Source organism: Monomorium pharaonis, chromosome 7 (assembly GCF_013373865.1).
Source record: "Monomorium pharaonis isolate MP-MQ-018 chromosome 7, ASM1337386v2, whole genome shotgun sequence".
Classification (NCBI taxonomy): Eukaryota; Metazoa; Arthropoda; class Insecta; order Hymenoptera; family Formicidae; genus Monomorium; species Monomorium pharaonis.
In genome coordinates, this window is record NC_050473.1 from 24,133,162 (window position 1) to 24,156,392 (window position 23,231).

General features: G+C 28.4%; 1 protein-coding gene across 4 annotated transcripts in view; it reads right to left on the minus strand.

Moving 5' to 3' along the window:
- The window catches only part of LOC105839514 (visual system homeobox 2), a 62,495-nt gene that overhangs the window by 35,165 nt on the left and 4,099 nt on the right, over positions 1 to 23,231 (minus strand). For all 4 annotated transcript variants that reach the window (XM_012685885.3, XM_012685883.3, XM_012685886.3 and 1 more), the window contains exon 2: positions 12,611 to 12,652. In XM_012685885.3, coding sequence (XP_012541339.1) covers positions 12,611 to 12,652 — 42 coding nt within the window. The remainder of the gene's footprint in view (positions 1 to 12,610; positions 12,653 to 23,231) is intronic.

Consider the following 23,231-nt stretch of genomic DNA (forward strand, 5'->3'; position numbering starts at 1 on the left):
AGACTAAAATTAAACCTATTTCGATCATTAAAATTTTTTTTTAATGGGTGTAATTGGAGTATTTGTTTTTAATGCAACTTTTAAAGTTAATTTATTAACAATTTATTAATTACACAAAATATAGTAACAAATTAATTATCTGTACAATGATATTGAAACGGTATAGAACTTTAAGATCATCAAGAATTACAGTTAGCTTTATTAATTTGAAAGTATATTTTGCGCAATTAATAAATTACTAACAAATTAATTTTCAATTTGCATTCAAAACAAACACTCTACCTACACCAATCTATTTTTTACATTTTTTAAATGACCGAAATAGGTCTAATTTTGGTCTATTTAGTACTTAAAATCAATATTTTTCAGATCTCCAGAAAAGTAACATGAAACGTCTTTAAAATGTTCTAAAGATGTTTAAAGATCTGATTTGAATATTTTAATAATTTAATACGTACGAAACGTCCATTTTTAATACATTTTTAAAACATCGGTCTGAATAAGAAATGCAAAAATTTCTCAATTATCAATCTATAGTGTTGCATATTAATAAAAATAGACTAGATAAAATAATAACATTAAGAATTGTACAAATATGTAACAATTTGTTAAAATTTCTCATAAAAATATTTAAGGATATCTTTTTAAGTATAAATTACTTTAACAAAATATTTTTTTAATTTTCATTAATTTATAGGCCTATTTTGTAACTTAACGACAGTTCAGTATCGTTATATTGTCATTGCGCAACTTTTTTGTCATATATAATTTATGCGCAACGACAATATAACGATATCGACATTGTCGTTAAGAGTTACACAATATACCTACTGGTATATATTTAATATACTGGTATGTTAAAATAATTCATTGAATTTCTCTTAATCAAGAAAAAAAGCGTATCTAAAAGAAATATAGAAGTATATATAGAAGTAATAATATTTTGTATGTCAATCACTAAATATAATTTTGTACTCAAATTATTCATAAATATTAATTAAACGTTATATTTAATTCTTATCATATATTTGAATATTTTACTAATATATAATATATATATATATATATATATGTAATCATTATAACTAAAAAAATAATTAATGAATAGTTTAAGTACATTGTATCTAAGAAATTGATTATTCTTAATAAGTTTTGATATAACATTTAATCAAATTATTTACATTATATTTGATTAAATATAAAAGTGAAAGTAAAACAAACATAAATATTAGTTTTTAAAACAAATTTGTTAATGCCAATAAATAAAAAATATCTATAAAAAGATATTGACAGATCCAATTCATGTTGTGAATAAAATATTCAAATAGTTAAGACAAAGTTTTTAGCGGATTGTCTTCTGGAAAACGAGGGACGCCCGGACGCTAACATCTTAGCAATCCCCGAAATAAATTCACTTCTAGCACGTGTGCGATACAGCGGTACGTAGGGTGTCCCTTATGTAATGTACCAAAGCAGCAAGAGAAAGAGATAGGAAGAGAGAGACAGCAGAAAAGGGGAGATACCAGGGAGAGAAAGAGGGAGAGAGAAAGAGAGAGAGAGAGAGAGAGAGAGAGAGAGACGCGACTACCCCTTTCGACTGGGCAGTAGTGGCATAAGTCAGGAATTCCTGGCACGCAGTATATTGCGCGGGGATGGAGGCGCGGCGGTTATAAGCTATAGTCCCAGGCGTGGCATGGCATGCACAGCCATTTACTTCATTATGTCATTAAGCTTAATGGCCCTGGCCCTAACACGACTCTAGGCTATAGCCACTTCTACAGTCCGTCCCCATTAATTCCTCTCACTCTCCTCGTCTCCTTCTGCTACTACCAGTGTCGTCGCCGCCGCCTCCTATCCACCCACCACGGTACACTGTCGGAAGCCATCCTCGCATCAGTCTCTCAATGAGCATTGACTTTACATTAATAACTGAGGAAATTATCAACGATTATCATGAAAAGTTCAGCATCTTGATAGCTAGACTCAATGATATTCAACTGTTTTTCACCAGCTGATAAAAAATTAAAAAATGAAAAAATAAGTTGCAGTAATACATAATCTTAAGTAGGACATTGAACTTTAAATACACGATTCTATATAGGAGTTATTTACATAATTAATTACATAATTACCATTTATTTATATTTATGTTACGTATTATATTTATTGAATTATAGTATAATTTATGCATTTTTATGTTGAATACTAAAACGCATACATTTACTTTGAAAGAAATTCCGGATATTACTTTAATTAATATTACATTTAAGTTAAGAAAGATTGAATTATCTTGTAAAAATCTTTAAATATTTTGATTGTTTTTTAATTTGTAATATAATATAATATTTGTAACATAAATATAAATGTCTTTTTAATTTAGAAAATTGCAATAAAACATTTAGCATATAAATATACATATAGTGTACAGTAATTGTACTTCTTGTCATTTAATGTTGATATTCAGATAATTTATCCTAATTAAAACAGTTATGTGTGAATGATATGGAATATCACACGGATGGAATAATTATGATAAATATATAACAGAGCTTTTGCAAATAATGTCATTAAATGTCGAAAACCGAGTGAACAGTGAATATACAAATTGAGACATTTCATGATTCAATGAATTCATAATTATTTGGATAGTGTACGTTGTATTTATTGTACCGTTAATACCATTACTTGCCAAAGTGCTAGAATTAACCATCTCATTAGTAAAAGGAATTTTAATCATAAAATAACATAAAATACCGCAAAATACTCATAAAATGTCAAAAATTTGATATTAGAAAATTCCAACATTAATTAATTAAAAATCTAAATCTTTTATAAAAAATATATAACATATTTTTTCTGAAACAACAATTTCGATTATTCAACTCAGTTGTTTTAATGTATGTTTCTTCTTGTAATAATAAAAAACGCACATTCATGAATGTGTACACTTAATGATTATAAATCTGTTATTATTCTGCTTCACTTAACTAAACAAAGTTATATCAGACTTTATGAGAAACTCTGAAAGTAGTTTATCCCAAGTACCACATTACGGCGTTTCTAAAGACATATGTAACGTTTCAGGAAAGTGTTGACTGCCGGCTGTTTTCAATGTAACTTTATATTTCTGAACTTGTGCTGCATATTTTGTTTCTTGGCGCCAGACAAAGTTACGCTTGCATATGTTGATCTAAACATAGCCTGCGAACCGTCAAATAGAGACTGAAGTAAGAGAAAAAATAATTTTACAAAAACTTATTTAATTTTTTTAATATCCTATAATTTTGTGATTTTACTTAATATCTTCTTAATATCATTAATATTATACGTGTTAAACAATACATTAATTATTAAGGAATTTAATAAATTACATAATATAACAGAAATAAAAATAAAAATATAAAAGTTTTTAAAGAAATTTTTTTTTTAAGAAAAAAAACAGACTTGGAAAAAAGAGTTTCAAATAATGTAATAAGATTATGTACACAGAGAGAATTTTCTCTTAAAATTTATCCTTAAAATCTGGTAATTGTGGAATAATGTGTGACCTCGAGAAATTTTACTATACTGCTTAGTAAAATTTACTAAAAATATAGTAAAATTTACTATACCTCCAGTAAAATTTACTAAAAGTATAGTAAATTTTACTAAAAGTATAGTAAAATTTCTTGAAATCACACATTATTCCACAATTATCAGATTTGAGGGTAAATTTTAAAAGAAAATTCTCTCCGTGTAGGATGCCATAAAAAAATAAATATTTTATAAATAAAAAAAATAATTATTACTTTAATTCTTACATTTTTATATTTAAGTTTTAGATTATCTCGTGTAACTTATGCCGAAAACTTTTGCATTCTTTAAATAAAATGTTATGACAATCATTTTATTTGAAAAATGCAAAAAAAGTTTTCTAATTTTACTAAAGAATATCCTAGATGCTATGGAAGAAACTTAATGATCAAACCAAACTCTTCAACGTCTCGTTGACTTTCCTCCAGGTTAGTAAGAAGAATCTAATTGAATATCTTTAAAGAAAGAGAGAGAGAGAGAGAGAGAGAGAGAGAGAGAGAGAGAGAGAGAGAGAGAGAGAGAGAGAGAGAGAAACCTGGTAAGCTTCACAACTCCTTTCGTTATAAATTCATGAAGCGTCGGAAAATACACTTAAAAGACTCGTTGAAATTAGCGCAATTAAATACCAGTGTGAACTCTTTAGTCAGTAACAGAAGAGAATTTAACTTAATAATTTATATTGATTTTAAAATTAATGCAATTGAGAAAATTAAATTGATTTATTTTATTTTGTTATAATATAATTAACTAATTATAACGAATATATTTAACTAAATAAAAGAATAAGAACAAGCAACAATTATAAATTAATAATTTAAAGAAATAATAAAAAATAATCGTACACCTTATTAATTATTAATTTAATGAAATCTTGCATTAGTATCACGCAAACATATATAATTCATGTACAATGTAAATAGAATGTACAAACGAAATATACATATATATAATATACATATACATATAAAGTATATAGACAATTATATCTTACTACATTTATAACAAACGTTATTATCATACTCAAAATATAAATTATTCAAAAAGTGGGTTATATAATCTTTTTCGGAAACAACTTGTCTAAAGAAGATGTACATCCCACTTTCGTCCTTTGATTTTTCATCCCACCCTCTTTCGCTTAATAGAACGCGCTCATCGTGGAAAATCGTGCCTGTGAAAAGGTGTGAATCTCCGGCTCTCGAAAAACCGCGACAATACCCATGGTGCCGGACGCACAATAAACCCTAAACCCACAATGTAGTCACTATATCCGCATAGAAGATAGAGTACAAGCAGGGGTGGAAAAGGGCCCTCTCTTCTCACCACCTTCGCCCGTCTACCTTTCTTCGCAATTCCGCCTCGAGGAGTCGAGGATGGCCCGGACGTGCTCTTGACGGTGCATTTTCAGGCGCGCAATATTTATACGAGTCGTGTATCGCTTTAAAGCGCCAACCCATACAGTGTAACCCAAAACCTTCACGTAAAAAATTTACCCGACACACCACATGCAACCACCGCTACCGACTGCACATGTCAAAATATTTTCTGAAGCGAGAACTTGCCTTTTCGCGCCTCCTTTTGCACACTGAAAAAACTGTCCGGCCAAATTATCCTTTCAAAAAGTAACAAACGGATATTTAGATCGGACAAAAATCCAACTGCGCCTTTATTAGAAATAAAATCATTGGAATAATCGAAAAAACGAATTATCTGTTTAAAAAGTGATGGATAGATATTTATTTTCCGTTCATTTCGGACATTCCGATGATTTAATTTCCATTAAATCATAGTCAGATTTCTAGCCAATATAAATATTCGTTTCTGATACGCTAATCCGATCATTATTCTCTGAAAAATTTGTTCACATTTCTTCATTTTATATCTTTTATTTTTTAAACATATATTAAATATATTTTTTATATTACAATTAATCGATAGGAATTAGATACAATAAAACATTTTTATTTTAAATTTTTATTATTAATACATTATTTTTAGTTATATATATATTTTTTTTACAATATAGTAAATCAATTTTAAATAAATTTAATTACATAATTTTTTAATAAAATGCATAATTTCTCTTTGATTATTATATAAGTGGGAGCATAAATACGTTTACGCGCGTGTGTGCGTGTGTGTGTTTTAAATGACAAAAAAGAAAAGTTTTTAAATAAAATATCTAGAAATCTAATTGGATTGATCTATAAAATACAATTGTTGAATAAAATATCTTCAAAAATTAAGAAAGATTCAAAATTTATATGTGTCCTTTAAAGAAATATAAGTAACACATACAAAGGACATCGCCATATGCGTAGCACTGAACACGCGTATATTGTCTCTATTGTGTGACGGACGTGAGACAGGACATGGCGTCCTGCTATTCGAGTTGTCTTTTGTCATGACCAGCTGAGCCAAAATGGCCACCAAGTGATGACGTCACAGTTTCACGTACTCTACGCAACGCGTACACAAATTCACGACTCAGCCGACAGATTCATCAAAAGTACCAAATTCGAAAAGTAAAAGTTAAGAGATTCTTAAATATTTTAATTTTTTGTACATGAATCTCCCAAATCATCTACGATTAATCAATAAAGTATACAAACACACATACAACATAACAATAAATTATTCTACTCAAACAAGATACATTAAGATACATTATTTTTTCTAACAAAATATAATAAGAAACTAATGTATTAACAAGGTAAAAACATATCCGTAAACATTGCAATTGCATGTGCAATGAATCCTCCTAACATCGCCTGTTAAAAGAAGCTGTTTACACATTTGACAAATTTCCATGTCTAACTTAGTAGACTTTGCAAAAAAATGTAATCAAAAACTAGTATTTTTGCATTACAATAACACACCCTCCTCTTATATTATTAGTAAAATCTACACAAAATTCCATATTATATTATAACCACAGACTTGTGCCTATCAATATTTAAAATAAATTTTATGACATTTTAGCATAAAATTTAGTATGAAAATTATAATAAGTCACAATAAATTTAAATAAAATATATTGCTGACATTTAACAGTGTTATAAATACATGCAAACAAAAATATAAAAAGCCGTAGCTTAGTAGCGAATTAATAATAATTTCGAAGTGTTAATCCTTAATTAATATCTTTGTTTCCTCTGGTTCATAGCACAGACTAATCCTTCAACATATACTCCTGTGATACTCTTTTTTATCTATTTTCTTCCTTTCTCTGCAATTCTCTTTTTCTATGCTTATACATTTCCATCTCTAATACGATACCTTCGTATTATGATATCCTCTTCCACTTTAGCTTTTTGCTGAGTAAAAAGAAACGGTTGTAAGTGAAAACATGTTCGTATCTCAAATCATTATCGTTGTTATAAACAGCCACAAGAGACCAAGGCAAAAAGAGGGTTGAAATAAAAGGGATGACACTCATAGCAGAAAGTCGGATTCGAAAGATTTCACTTCTATACAGTTACTTTCTGACTTTACCTCGTTTGCTGCTTGATAAAAATGCACTTTCTACCACATTTAATTTCACCATTTCATAATATTACTTTTTATAAAGTTTATGAGAAATCCAATAAAAAAGCTAGCTCATAGCATTAGCTAGATGAATATTTTTTACTAATCAGTCTATTACCAAATACTTGTTCTTACTCTTTCATTCTGTTTTAATTACTAGTAATTTAATTATTATGTTTTATTAATCTGCAAATAATTATCCATATTTAACGATAAAAATTTTAACTTCCGTCGTTGGAATACCTATCTTAGAAAGATTATTCAGATATTTGAAAAAATAAAATATAGCTTATTTTTCTATGGACATCTTATATTGCGCAAAACATATGTATATCTGAAAGACACATCAACACGAATATGTATAGCATAGGCCTATGACGAACGAAAACCGTTTTACGACAAAAATATTGGCAAGGCTCTCGTCGCTTCAAGCGACTCTAGTAATCAGGTTCTGTGCTCCTTCATAGTTGAACGCATTTAATTTTTCATAGAAGAAAAATACGAGCCACATTCCTGCTTCGCTCTCTACGCCTTACACCGACTCTCCCAACTTCGATTTTCGCCGTCCCTTCCTAGTTTCACTGCTACCCGCGCTTCCGCCTCCTTTTTGTCCCGCTACCCCCGTCTCGGGCTTCTAATCGTACCGAGACGCACACAATTTCAAAATCGTTTATAGAAACCGGGTTTTATTCTCTCCTCGTCGTCCGTCTCGCGAGTTACCGCCGTAATTCCCTGTTCCGTCGCTTGTCCTCCCCTCTCCAGCTGTCTTGTACGTTTCTTTTCACGGAGGAAATTTCTAGCGGACGATGAAATCGATACGAGAGGAAACGAGATGATTGGATTGGAGTACAGGAATGCTTCTGGCACTCCTCTAAACGCTCCATAACGTGTAGCCCCTTTCGACGGGGCAATCGTTGGTCTATTTGAAACCAGCTCCTACCAACTCCTTGCAATAACGTGTTTCAATAACCGTTAATGATGCATTGCTTCACGACCAGAATATTAATATTAATATTACATTTTATTAAAAGTATGTATGTGGTACAATTTGTAGTACCTATAATTGTACAACATAATAATGTATATTAACAGAGAAATACAGTATACCTAAAAAACTTAAAGACTAAAGAAAACATTCAATGTAGAATTAGCGAATTTATGTTATTAGTGCTACAAAATTTCTTTAAAATTTCTTGAACTTTAATTATTAAACTTAATTATTACTATGTATCGAGTGTTTTATGTATATATATATATATATATATATATATATATATATATATATATACAATTTAAAACATAATAAATATCAATAATAATTTAATAATATTAATATCTGCAAAAATGTTATGGTATATGCGCCATGTGTCATGGTATGGCACCATTTGATAATGTATGTGTCAATTTTCAAAATATTATCAAAAATTAAAAAATTTTATAGATTATTCCGTTACGTTAGAGTATCTGCATAAAATAAAAAAAAAAACTTTCTTGTTGATTTAAAAGTTATTTAATTTCTTGTTTCCTCTTTATTCTTATGTAAAATCGCATTTTCTAGCTTATTTACAAATTTGATAAGAAAGTAGCACATTCTCTCTAAATTGTAATCAGTGTATTTTTACTAATTTGCAGTGGTATACTTATAATTGTGATAATTAGTGAGTAATCATTGACTTTTAGTGATTTTTACTTCAGAATTAGTGTATAATCACTGAAAAATCAGTGTATTTATTTCACTGATTGACAAGTTACAAGTATACTACTGAAATAGTATATTTTTATTACTACAATATACTTTTACTGATTTCAGTGATTTTTTACTTATTGTAATTTAGAGAGTACAAATTAAATCAAATTTTTTACCTATACTAATAAAACTTTAATAAGTAATTGTGCAAAAGTTTATTTGAATTCACTTACTCATTTATGTCCATTTCTACCAATGTAAATTAACATTGATCAGTTCAACTTATATTCTTCATCTTTTTTATTCTTAAAACTAAAAAAAAATAAAAAGTTAATTAAACCAAAATCAAAGTTAACTTACGTTAATAGAAATAAACATTAAAAGTTAGTTAACTAAAATTGCAGCAAAATATAACCATTTTTGTTGCATAAACTACTCTAAATTAAATTCTACGTTGTTTTCATTTCTGCAACTGATTTCGGAGTCAATATTATTTGTCGTCAATTAGACAGAAAAATTTAAATCTAAAAGCCCTTAGTTCTTTATTTCGATAACTTTTAGCTTGTATTGAACATCCGAAACGTCCTTAATTTGAGATACGAGAGAGTTTTGTATAAGACAGACAAACACAGAAAGAGAAAGAAAGAAACGTAGCAAGAAGGGAAGAGAAATGAGGATAGAAGCAGAACGTAGGATAAAAGAGCTTCCAAATAGTGGATGGGCGAGAAAATACGCGGTTCTCGCGAAAACGCGTTTCTAAGGTACGAAAACTACGAGCGTAATAGTCCAATTTGCCGGCAAAGAAAAATATCGCGGAGAATCCTGCAAGTAAAAAAATACTTGTGTCGCCCCTAGCGGTAACAGCGACGCTGCGCAAAAAAAACTGGAAAATTAAAAATGTACGAAAACATTATGTGAAAGGATATGCAAGTATAAACTTAACCGTCTAACATTGCCACACTAATTTTCTGTAAAAATAATTTATAAATTTTCTTTAATCAATTCGATGTAGTATTGTGTGTAGATATCGTAAAACACCAAATATGTTGTGATTTAAGAGGATGCTAAAGCCGTGTGTTTTACCGACATTCTGTATTTATCGCTTAATTTCGAATTGAATTTACAGAATTGATAATCCTTTTACACTTTTAAAGTACGTACACAAATAAACCCGGGGACGATTAGATAAAGATCAAAAATGCAAAAAATTTTTTAAAGTTTATTTGTTTATAAAAATATTTGCTTCAAAATACAAGTTATGTAGCTTATACGTACAAATAAATGGTGTTCCCAGGTTCGGAATAGATTGAGGAATAAGATTATAATCGTCAAATTACGATTACAAGCCGTACAAAAAAGATATTTTAAAAATAGAAGCGCTTAAATGAATAAAATTTTTGATTACATAAATATGTTTTTTTACGGCTTGTAAACGTAATTTGACAAATATAGTCTTATTCCTCCTATTCCAAACTGCGAGACACCATTTATTTGTAAGTATAAGCTATATAACTTGTATTTTAAAGCAAATTTTTTCATGAACAAGGATAAATAATGACTCTGCATTATCGACCTCAATCAAGTTTGATGGGCAGTTTAGCATCCTCTTAAAGGAAAATATTAAGCAAAAAGTTAAAAAACTGTTAAAGAAATCTGAAACAGTATGACTTTACCCTAATAAGAACATTGGCTAATACTGGCTAAACGTTAATTATATTGGGAGTGCATTGATCAATGTTTTTTCACTTCAATGACAATGACTGGTATCATAAAATATTAATAAAAAATTTAAAAATATTAAAATTATGCAATTAATATTCAATATAAAAAATTGAATTAATATTGTTATTTAATATTGGTTCAACATTGGCCCAATATTAAATCAATATTGAACTAATATTGCTGTTTATAAACAAATTGACTAAATAAAATAAAACGTTTACTTTACAATATCGGACCATATTAAAGATTGTATTTATCTTACTTCCCAATATTACACCAATATTTTGTACTACTAGGGAAAGCATAACTATAATTGTATAATAAAAATAAATATTTATACCTTAATAAATTTGCTAGACTTTGAATTATATAACTAATGTATCCAATCATTTATTATTTTTTATTACACAAACTTGACCACACATTTGATTTGTAAACGTTATTATTGATTTATATTTTTAGGGCAACTCTTCTGTAATTTAATTCATTTATATTGCCTTTTAGATGGTATCTAGGCACATATTATAACAAAATGTGTACCACATAATTTTTATGTATCTAAGCACTTGATAAGGACCGAAACCAACGATCGAAACGTTGTGCGCTATTTGTTGAATATATTTGAGGCCAGTCAGATCAAACGTAATAATTACATTGTTTTTTCTTTTGTAATCACTAGCGAATAAATAATCATTTTATTATATAGCTAATATTTGATTAGATGATTCCGTAACTATCACTTAGCGCATACAGTATATTGTACTTTATGTCAAAATATTTTGAGAAATTAATAGGATGTTGAGCATACCCCACGTTAAAACGTTAATCGGTAATGGGAGACTCTTTTACTAGAAATTCGAGCAGATTTCCACGCCCGCTGTCAAATCTTAAATTGGCTTTTTAAAATGATATACCCTTTGAAATATTGTTATCTCGTTAAATTTATATTTTCTATGTAAAGTTAAATAATATGAACTCTACTTTGCGTGAATTACAGATAATTTTTTTTCATTAAGATATAAATGTCGCCAACTTTTATATAATCAACTTTATATAAACTTTATATAAACATCAATAATTTTTCATTTGTCCTATATAACATAATTTAATAATGAAAATTAATTATTAAAATTATTCGTATATTTTTTATTTTGAAATAATGGCTATTGTTTAAATTAGCAATTAAAAAAAAACACAATTAGTATTAAAAAAGTATTTTAAGTATTAGAAAGTTAACGCTATATCTGACAGACCTTCCTAAAAATTGCTAATAATTAATTGATCGGCTATACGATATAATAATGAATGTTCGTAGCAAGTAATGCAGAAACTTATCCCCATTAGATCCAAAACTAATCCTCAGTAATCATTTTCAACTTGTCGTCTCTTGTTTCGAACGACATCGCTTTGCGGGCTAAGCGGGTCGCGCTTAATGGTTCGGAAAAATCGAAATCATCGTGCACATGAATACATAAGCAGTTTTTTTTCGTTTTCCAATGTGCACATGATGTCATCATATGGCGATAATGGTTATAACATCTGTAAAACTCATTGCATCGCATATATATATACTTACTACAAGTAAAAATTTTTTACAATACTCGCTTTAAGAAATATCATAAATTTAACTCAGCTACACACATAAACGCATTTAGGATTGGTAGCCATTTTCTCAAAAAAAGTATACATATTAATAACAAATAAAAACTTATCAAATATAAAAATGTTACATCGCAACTTTTTTCATCTCCATCTTGTCATATTTTAACAAAGTATAATTTTTTACAGATATAAATTTTTCTTGATAAAATTATTTCTCTTTGCTTTTTAACTCACGTTTCATTGAGTTCATAAAATAAATAAAATTTATTAGCATAAAGATTCTTTTTAAAGTATTTAAAAGTTCAGTCTTATTTATTACTTACATTTTAATCTATTACTTATATATATTTTTTACAAAGAAATTCTTTTTATTTTGTATATTTATATTATGTTTTTATATTTTATTAAATAACTAAATTTATTTTGATTTACTACTAATATTATTAAAGATATAAACACATTACATACGTTAAAAATACTATATTGTATAATAAATCTTACCTGGACTCGTATTGGAGAATGATCCTTTTGATTGTGAAAATCCTAAAACGAAAAAATACTAGTTAAATTACAAGTAAAAATAGCAATTAATAATTTATTAATTCAAATTAATAGCTTTAATTAATTATTAATAAATCTTATTACAAATTTAAATTTGTAAGTAGTATGATTAATAAATAGTTCATTTAAAAGAATAAAATAAGATTAGATAATAGTATATATAACGTTAAGTTTACATTTCTTTGATGTATCATGAAACGGATAAGTATAGTACACGTTAATGCGAGCTTTTATTAACAAGCGTGAAGAATGAATCAATTTCAACAATTATTACATCATTCCTGCCTACTAAGATACTTTAAATTATCGTTGCTCTTTAGCCTTTTTTCTATCTACAGAAACAATCGCTCAAATGCTCCTTTTAATTACTCAGCGTTCAGAATTAACTTTAATTTAATTAATAAAATTACATAAAAAGATTTTTCTTCAAAAAAGACTCATAATCCTTTAGTTAAAACAATTTTTAAACAAATTATTTTCTATTCTCTTGACTACATTGATGACAAGTTAAGATTAATTGATTTGAAATTTAAATAGAAAAACTGTCGAGAAAAAGAGGAGATTTTTTAAAGAGCGAAACTCGTGTAGATCAAAATTTTTTTGTTTAAACTTATGAAAAATCTTCCGTAAAATATGAAAAAAAATAGCAGAAACCCCGATTTGAAACTTTCTTTTATGTTATTTCCGTCAAAAAGGTCGCTCTGAGCGGAGAGTGTAAGTATACGACATGCGGCGGGCGCTTAACCGTCGATCTTTTTTATAACAATGGAAGGAGAAGAAAGAAGAAAGTGCAAGTTTCTATACGTTTATTTGTTTGTTTATGTTTGTTTGTTTGAGTTTAACGGCCGTGTTTTGAAATAGACGCCTCAGTATAAACACGTTTTTCTTGAAACGCTAAATTTTTTGCGCCGGGACGGATTGCTCGAAAACTATTCGATAGATTTCGGTGAAACTTTCAGAGAATATTCTTCAACTTATTGGTCATTGCATAAACCTCTCCAATTTTTAATTTTCAATGTTAAACAAAACTTATGAGCAATTATTCATTTTAAAAAAGTCAATTTTCTTTTAAACATGGTTATTTTTGCAATTTTGTAAATGTTAATAATATTGGAGGTTGCAATGCATTTTGACATAAATTAAAGAAATTATTTTGGATTTTCTGTTTCAGACCATTTTTGCGGCCTTCATTTGTCCCGGCGCACTTTTGAGGTGCCATTTTTGAGCCGCCATTGCTAGCTTATTTGTCGATATTTACTAACAAAAAAATTATATCTTATAGTTAATAATGTCAACAAAAAACACAAAATTTCAAATAATTCCATCTATTAGTTTTTCCCTCAAAAATTTCTAAAAAACAGGTCATTTACACGGATTTCCCCCCTTAAGTTATTTACTCAAACATACTGCTTTCAATAATTTTTATTAATAAACAATTTAATTTAATACTTTTTTAATTAAAACTACAAGATTCAATTGTGTTAAATTACCGAAGAGAATAACTTAATTACATATGATATTATTTACATATAATAAACAAAAATATTTGCGTTAGCTTAATAAAGTATCCTATACTTTATAAAATATAAACTCTTACCTGACATAGCAAAAATAGTTTTTTTAATTCTTAAAGAATGCAATTATAATAAATTCTTTCATATTTTTTCTAAATACTCACTATTTAAATATTAATCTTAAACTATTAATTGCTCTTCTATTTAAATATTGCAGAATTATTATTTAAAGCAAAAAAAGTACCACGTATTAAGATGCTTCACAACTCAGTCATGTTCTGATAAAGTCATCCTACCGTGTTCGACGTTGATGTTGGGGTGGCGAAAAACAGGGGTTGGAAAAGATTTGCCTTCTAAGAAAGTTGGGGCTTGTTGGCGGATGCAAGATAGACTTCACGTTTCACGAAGGGAAGGTTGGCAATGATGGTGGCGGAACTGTACCCTCAAATGCTTTAACGAGCCGGCGTCTTAAAATAGGGATGCCAAGCTTGACTCGGGTTAGCACGTTTGTTTGATAAATTAATCGAGAAAAGTACAGCCCGTCGTCAGGAGATTTAACAAACTTAACTCACTGTTCGTTCTATAAAAAGTGATACGCTTCTATTAAAGAAATCTCATCATTTTATAATAATATTTTTACGATAAAATTATTACAATGCATTAAAAGACTTTGTTTAATCAGAATTTTAAACATTATATTTAAAGACGTAATTTTGTACCTTTTAATATAATATAAACACACAAGACATTTTAAATCATATTTATTGTAATTATACAATTAAAATAATTACTTATTAAACGAAATTATTTAGTATACAATTAAAGTAATTACTTATTAAATAAGATTATTAGAATTAAGAACCGAAACTGTAACCGAAATAAACTGTAGTTTAAACGGATTTGGTTATTGGTTTCTTTTATTTGTCAAGGAGCCAAAACTAAAACCGGAACCGTTTTCAAATATTTTATTAAACTGTAATCAAAACTAAATTATAATTTTGTTTTAGTCCGGATTTATGATAGAAAGAATGACACATCATAACACATTATTTAAGCCAATACGTTATAATATCAACTTCTTTATAATATCATTAGTTAGCAGGTACATGCAATAATGTTAATTGTATAAAAACGCCAACTTCTGAAAAAAATGTTACCGGAAATTAAGCTCGCATTCAGCATAAATGCTACATATATCGCACGTGAAACTGTTCACTTGAAATCTCAACAGCGTTAGACTGATACGACATTCTTCGGTTTTCCCTGTCCATTTTCCTTTCATAAGATCGACGACTGCCAAACGCGGTGAAACTTAAACCTCAATCGCACACCCCAGTGGAAGGTTTCAGATTTTTTGAAAACCCCATAATGCACATCGCCTCGTACCAGTAGAGGGGGAGAGAGAGACCCCCATTGAGAAAAATCCGTTTCCTAGGCTCGTGTTACCCGGAGTATTTTGACAAGATCTTATTGTCGTCGCACGGCTAAGCCCTATTGACCCTATTATGGTCCTATTAGTATTATACTAGGATTTGCGGTTACTCCTTGAAAGGAGTCCTCTACGGGTCTCTTTTACGGTCGAAGGCGTGCACGCGGACGGCTGCGGGACACGCTAGCCCATTCAATACGCTACTCGTGCGTATCTTCTCGATAACTTGACATACAATTTTCCTCGAACGAATCGAATCTTCTCTGTTTTTAGATTTATATTTGCTATATAATATGTAAAATATTTTAATTGCTATTTACTGTAAGTTTAAGCAATATCATAACTAAGACAGAAAAAGTGAAAGAGAAAAGGAGAATAATTATACAATATGTTAAATTAAAAATTAAATAATTATCAATAACCTATATAATGTAGATATACATCAACTAACAAACTTTCAGAGATTGTCGGCATAGCAAAGACCATTTCTTGCAAATAGACTTGGAATTGTTACATCTCTATGACATTGGGAATGTCAACGTCACAATATTCTGAGTAAGATAACACAGTCGATCCGTTCAGGTAGTACATGAACGTACTACTTCTCTAAAAAGTCATAATTAACGGTAATAGCCGAATACAGTAGCTAACACAGCTAAGTCAATGCCAAAAGATATATATTTCGTACATACATATGTAGGTCCATGATCACTACCAGTTTGAGAAAGAAACAACGTTGGTAATTTGCATTCTACTGCATCAACGTAAAATAATTCTTGGCTCTGATTGTAATTGTAATTGTTACATGCGTTGCCTCACTCAGAACCTTGTGCCGCTGACATTTCTAATATCATAGTCACAGTGATGTAATGACGCATTTCCGACTCCGAGTCTATTTACAAAAAAATGGTATTTGCTCCCAACAATCCTTAAAAGTTTATTCATTAATTCCCAAATATCTCGTATACATACACGCACGCGCGCGTGCATGCGTGCGCGTGTGCGTATGTGTGTGTAAAAGATAAAAATGCAAATCAAATGCAAAAAATACAAAAAAGAATAAAAAAGTAATAAGAAATTAATATAATTAAATTAAAATAATATCTATATAAATAGTAAAAAAATAAATAAGAAAAAATGTACACGTAAGTTTAATTAGTAAAAGACAAAAAAATTCATATGATAAGAATATTAGAAAAAAGGGAAGAGAGGAAGCAATACAGCTAGAGAGTGGATAAGTGCAAGAATATTACGACCAAAGGATTAATACATTAGAAAGAGATAGAATAAGAAGAGGTATGGAAAAGGAATGAAATGTACATTTGTAACAAAGAGATGAACGGATAAGAGAAAGGGTGAGTATATGGGTGACCAAAGTAGGAATCAACAAGGAAAAAATTTTTTAACGGGAGAGAAAAAGACAATTATACGATAAAACTGCAGGAAGGTGAGAAGATGAAGAAAAAAGAACGCAGAGGAAACGTACATGTTATAGCAATACATGATGAGAGGAATACACAAAACAAGCGTGTAGTTGAGGCGTGATTTCATGTAAGGTTGCGAAGTACTCTTTAGGAAAGTCAATCGAGGTGTTGAGCTGGAAATCTGTACCAATTTGAACGACTTACGCGCTTTTGTTTAGAAGCTCAGCAACAACTCGCACATACTCTATATTCACAACAATACGCACATTATTTTTTTTGGAAATAAAAATGTTCAAATTTACCAATACGATATATATATATATATATATATATATATATATATATATATATATGTATATATGTACACATATGCTCAACTTAATAATAATGAATATTAAATGAAATTACAACCTACATCGACGTGAAAAAAAATATAGTTTACTTTGAATTTTTAAGCTTTTTCTCAATTTGTCCTGGTACGACAACCCTCAAAGTTCAGTTTTCAGGGGTGCTATACTTTCGCAGGGTGCGGTAATGGACATAGTTTGTCGGTAATGTCCGAGACTAATTCCCGTGTTATTTCATTAACGTCCCACAGGTCCCGAGGGGTGAAGCTTCTGCGCCAACGGGGTTGCCACTGTCGCGCCGACTCGCACCGCCATAGTTGTCTCCGACCCCCCTCCCCCCACCCCCGCCGGATTCTAGGGGTTCGTATCGGGCACGTGTCAAAGGGTGAGAATTTACGAGGTGAGTGCCCCGCGCAAAAAGACCGATTGATAACCAGCCGTATATACGCGCCGCCTTAAAACAATGCCGACAAGTTTGAAACGACAAACTATAGTACGTATTCTATTAGTGCGTATATCTTTCTAGAAATAGTGGATCAATATCGTTTATAATGCCATTAATTCAAAATTGAGTGTAAGTTTTTTGTCCACAATTTATTAAATATTTATGTAAGATGCATGCATGCGTGTGTGTGTGTGTGTGTGTGTGTGTGTGTGTGTGTGTGTGTGTGTGTGTGTGTGTTCTACAAATCAATGTGTTACAATATTAAATTACGTAACACGTTGATTTAAAAATTATTCTGTAAAATAAAAATAGATTTCTAACGTATAAAAATTATGAAACCGCACGCTCACATGCATACGCGTACATACGCATGTACGCACAGGCTCACACAAAATAATATTTATAATACATAATTCTAAACAATACAATATCTAAAATTAAAACATAAAATATCTTAAAAACGTCTTTAAGATATCTTTTAGTCATATTTTAAAGACATATTTTATATGTCTAAAAGTTATATCTTTTAAATATTCTATGTCCCGATTTTAGATGTCTGGAATGTATTGTATTAGAATGTATTGTATTAAAATTATATTTAACTTATCAAAAATCCACTCTAAAAAGCAAAAATTTTATCTTTTACTTATTAGAAATATTTATATAGTTAAAATAAAAAGTTTAGGAAAAGTATAATATTTTTAGATATAAATTTGCTTCCTAACGCCTAGAGATAGATAGATAGACAAATAGATAGAAGATAGAGAGAGAGAAAGAGAGAGAGAGAGAGAGAGAAACAAATGTATAATAAAAAATATAAAATATTATAGTATATAGTACAGTATTCATTTTTCACTGTATTACACCGTTTTACTTTCAATATTATTTTTCTATATCTTTTTCTTTTTTCTCTATTATTAATATATATATAATATAATATTACACTGTCTCAAGTATAAATTATATTGCATTAAGATTATAAATAATCCTGAAATTAATATTTGACAAAATTATATATGTAAAATTATCATGAAATTTGAAACTTTGATGTTGTCTTGCATCAAAATATATTATGCCAAATGATTCGAGCAAAATTCGTGCAAAATTTCGTATCTCCGTAATCAACATAGTTGGCAGGCAGAAACTATAGAGCGTGAAGTGGTCGGCTTTTGTGGGAGAACTGAATTGATTTGTTGGAGCGGATTATACGATTAGGTACTGCAGCGACGAGGGTCAAATGATTGACATCGCGACAAGAGTATAATGAGAGAAAATTATTTCTCTCTGCCTGATTCGGGAAAACTTGTGGCAATCAATCAGAGAAAATATGAATTAGAACGTTATACCAAGCAAAGATATAAAGGATGTTTCTTAACGAATAACCCAGCGAGCTATCTCTCACCTATAAAAACTTTTTATATTATATAATAACTTTTATATAATAATTTCAATTTTAATTTATTACTTGTACAATGCATATTAATACTGACTATCTTAAAATTTTGTCAACAACAATGTCAAAGAATATTATTTTATTTTATTTTATAAGTTTTTGTTAAGTAATTCAACTTAAAATTAATCAAAAAATCTATAAATAAAATATGGCTCAGTAGAAAAGTAAACCTCAAAATGATTAATTATATACAAGTGTTTAGAAGATATTTTATAGAAACATGAAAATTACGTACAATTATTAAGCCTTATTAAAAATATTTTGATAAATATTAATAATAAAAATAATATACATTATTTTTAGATTTTCTATTACTACTTTATATGGCTCTATACAGTATTGATTTTAATATGTATATTTTATACACGCACAAGCACGCGCATGCAAGCACGCACACACAGAATCTTTTAATTATTTTATTTTAATTACTATCTTTCAAAAAATAAAATAATTAAAATATATATTATATGGAAAAGTATACGCTGCAAATTAAAATGTAATCATTAAAATGTATAAAATGTATGCAAAGTTTTTACTTTCGTTACATGAGAATTGGAAAAATAAAACATCAAACTACAAAACATTGTTGTTAAAATATAATTTTAACAAATGGGTTTATATATATATATATATGTATATGTATATATATGTATATATATGTATATATATATATATATATACTCTAAAAAAATTTATTATTTTAATTCTACATATATCACAAATACAACATACATTCGTGTCACGCAAAATAAAAAATTAAACATTTACAAAATAAAATAAAAGAGATAATATCTCGAATATAATTAAATTTGCAAAAAAATAATTAAAGAGTTTTAAAAAATATAAGTATACTGTTACAATCTAATGTTGTTTATTGGATTATAATAGTAAAAAATTTCTTTTGTCAATTAATATTTAGATGCTTAGCACTGGAATGCTTAGTAATTAAAAAAACGGAAACGACATTTTCGTTATATTAAAAAATGAGAATTTTTTCAAACGTTTTTGATCCAAAGATTAGTTAAAAAATTATTATTTTTAACGAGAAAGGAGAGAATCAATTACAATAAATAAATTTAATTGTAACTTACGTAAAAATTTGTTTTGTTTTTGATTGTATCTAAACTGGCAACTAGCAAAAGTATTTCTCTACGAAAAAGGCGACAGAATTACTTTGAGCGAACGTGAATTGCGACGCATTTAAAAAAGAAGACGTTCGTGCTGAAAGACTAAATTTTCCTCTTTCTAGCGGTGAGAGCACCTTGGCAGTGTTATCCAATTATTCTAAGTTGTTAAGGCGAGTTAGGGCGCTTAAGGGACTAAATTAAGACATTCCGCGCGACAAATCTCCCAAGAATCTCAATTAACTTCTCTGGGGGCGCCAGCACTTTAATTAACTGTTTAATTTCGTTTAATTTGCATTCACAATTGCATAAACTGGGTTAGGCGCCACGATTACGTTACATTTTCCTGCAAAATAAATCAATGAGGAAAAGGCTCTCAGAATATATTTGAATTATATAAAAATAAAAGATACCTGTTACAACGTGAATGCCATTTATTTTCTTTTCTAACCGTCAGTTTACAACTTCAATCTCTTCTAGTCATCACACATTAATTAAATAAATTTTTGTTCTTGTTAAAATTATTTCATGTAAAATGTAATTGTTACTTTATCAAGGTTTAAATATACATATTTCTTATATTTTATTTTACATAAAGTGTTTAAAAAATATGTAAAAAATAAGAAAAATAAATCTTACTAAAATAAATTTTAATAGAAATTATATAAATTTTACGAAATAATTTGTCTTGTAGAATTAAAAGATTATATCGTATAAAAAATATTATTTTATATTACTTATGTTACAAATTTATATTATTTTATCTTGTATAGAAAACAAAAAAGTCGCAAATTTTTTATTTTTGAAAACTGATAATGATTCTCACCGTCGAGTCTTACTTTTATACAAGAATGTGATCCATTTGTATTAATATTATTGTAAATAAATAAATTTACATCGCAAACATTTACATCGTGAACAACGCTTTACATGTAGTTACGCAAAAATACTGCATACTTGCAGTGTTTTTACAAATATATGTAGTTGTAAGCGTAGATGTCACAAATCTTTTATATGTAAAACACGCGACATTTTTCTCCGGAACAAAACCCACTAACAAATTTGTAATCTGTTAATTTGTCAGAGACTTTTTATTTGAATATATTTTTGCATTTTTTCTTTCCCACTTTGTTTCTTTTTTCTTCTTCGCTGTCACAATTTAAAAAAAATTATTTCGTCAAAAGTGTGACTATGCAAGAATCGACGACAAATATAACAATGCACAAAATGTCAATGACTAAGCGTGAAATAAAAAAAACGAAAACACGAATTCGAAGCTCAACGAGGGTTTTAACGATTTTAAAGTTTACAATATTTTGGAATTTCGTTACATTCAAATTTAGCAATATCAAGAATTTGAAATATTTAGTTTGACAAAAATAATACTTTTTTAAATTATGTATATATATAAATAATTACTTTGTATCATTATTTATTAATTGTTACGAGCGTTTAGGCATTAAAATATTACAACAAGCCGATTGTTCGATTTCTAATAATCACGACAAATAAATTATAAATAAATACAATGTTTTACATAAATATGATGGATAATTGCATTATCGTAGGTAATATAGAAAAAAGAAGGATAACATGGAAAAAAAGAATTTCGCATTTTGCTTGATTCGCGCCTTTAGCTTTCTAAGCGTTGCGTTGCGTCTGAATTCTGAAAGCTACTTTTTCAGATCGTTTGAAGTCGGCAATCAACTAAATTGTCTATCAACACCTGAGAAGCCTGTTGACACATTTCTCTTTCTCGCATTTTTCCCCTCTTTCCATTACACGTAGGTATGCTTTCTTCTTTTCTCATATTTGTCGGTTTTGTCATTTGTAATGCTCGCTTTTCGAAGTGAGAATTCTCCTATGTTTTCTTCCTCTCTATTAATTTACTCTAATATTTGCCTATCAATATTAAATGATTATTTTATTAGTCTTAAAATATTTTTATTAATTACAAAACGGAAATTAAGTAATAATTAAATAAATAATAATAAAATTAGTATAAATTTCATAACGAAAATAAAAGAACTTTTTTTATTATATTATAATTTTTATTCATAAAAATTATATAAAATTCTATAAGAATATACAGAATTCTATAAGAATATACAGAATTTGTATATTCTTAATTAACTTTAGATATTAACGTTATTTTTAATTCATTGTTTGTTCTTTTTTTCTAAATTACACAAAAGAATAAGAAAATAATTAAACTACAATAAAGTTAACAGTATAATTGGTAAAATTAAGCAAATTACCTTTTTATTACATGTAAATGTTTGACCTTTTTAATAGGAGTTGTAAGTTTTTTCAAAGCCTGTGTATAATGTTCGTCTATTTATGTAATCTTTCATCCATTTTATATAGAGCAAAACAAAGTTATTTAATAGGAAGTTTAAATAATATAATAAAAGCACACAATATAAAATAATAAATATTTTATCTTATAAACGTGAAATTGCATTTTGATCCAAAATCTTTGTAATTGCTATTATAAACAGATTAAATTGTTAATATAACGGTAGAATATTAAATCTAATCTTATACATTCGTCTTTAAGTCTACATAAGTTTTAAGACAAAAACAAACGAATCAAGCACACCTCGAATAAGTGCTGTGAGACGAGGTGCCAGAGTGACATTTGAATGGAACGGCAGAACCTTTGTGCTCTATCTGGAATCCGACACCCGAAAATCGTTCTCAAAATTCGTTCTGCACCTCAAAAACTCCGATGCTTAAAAATATAATGATGCTATGTTAAAGCAATTTAGTAAGTTCATTAGTAAAAAAAAAGTATATTATATACATATCTCTGCTGTATAATA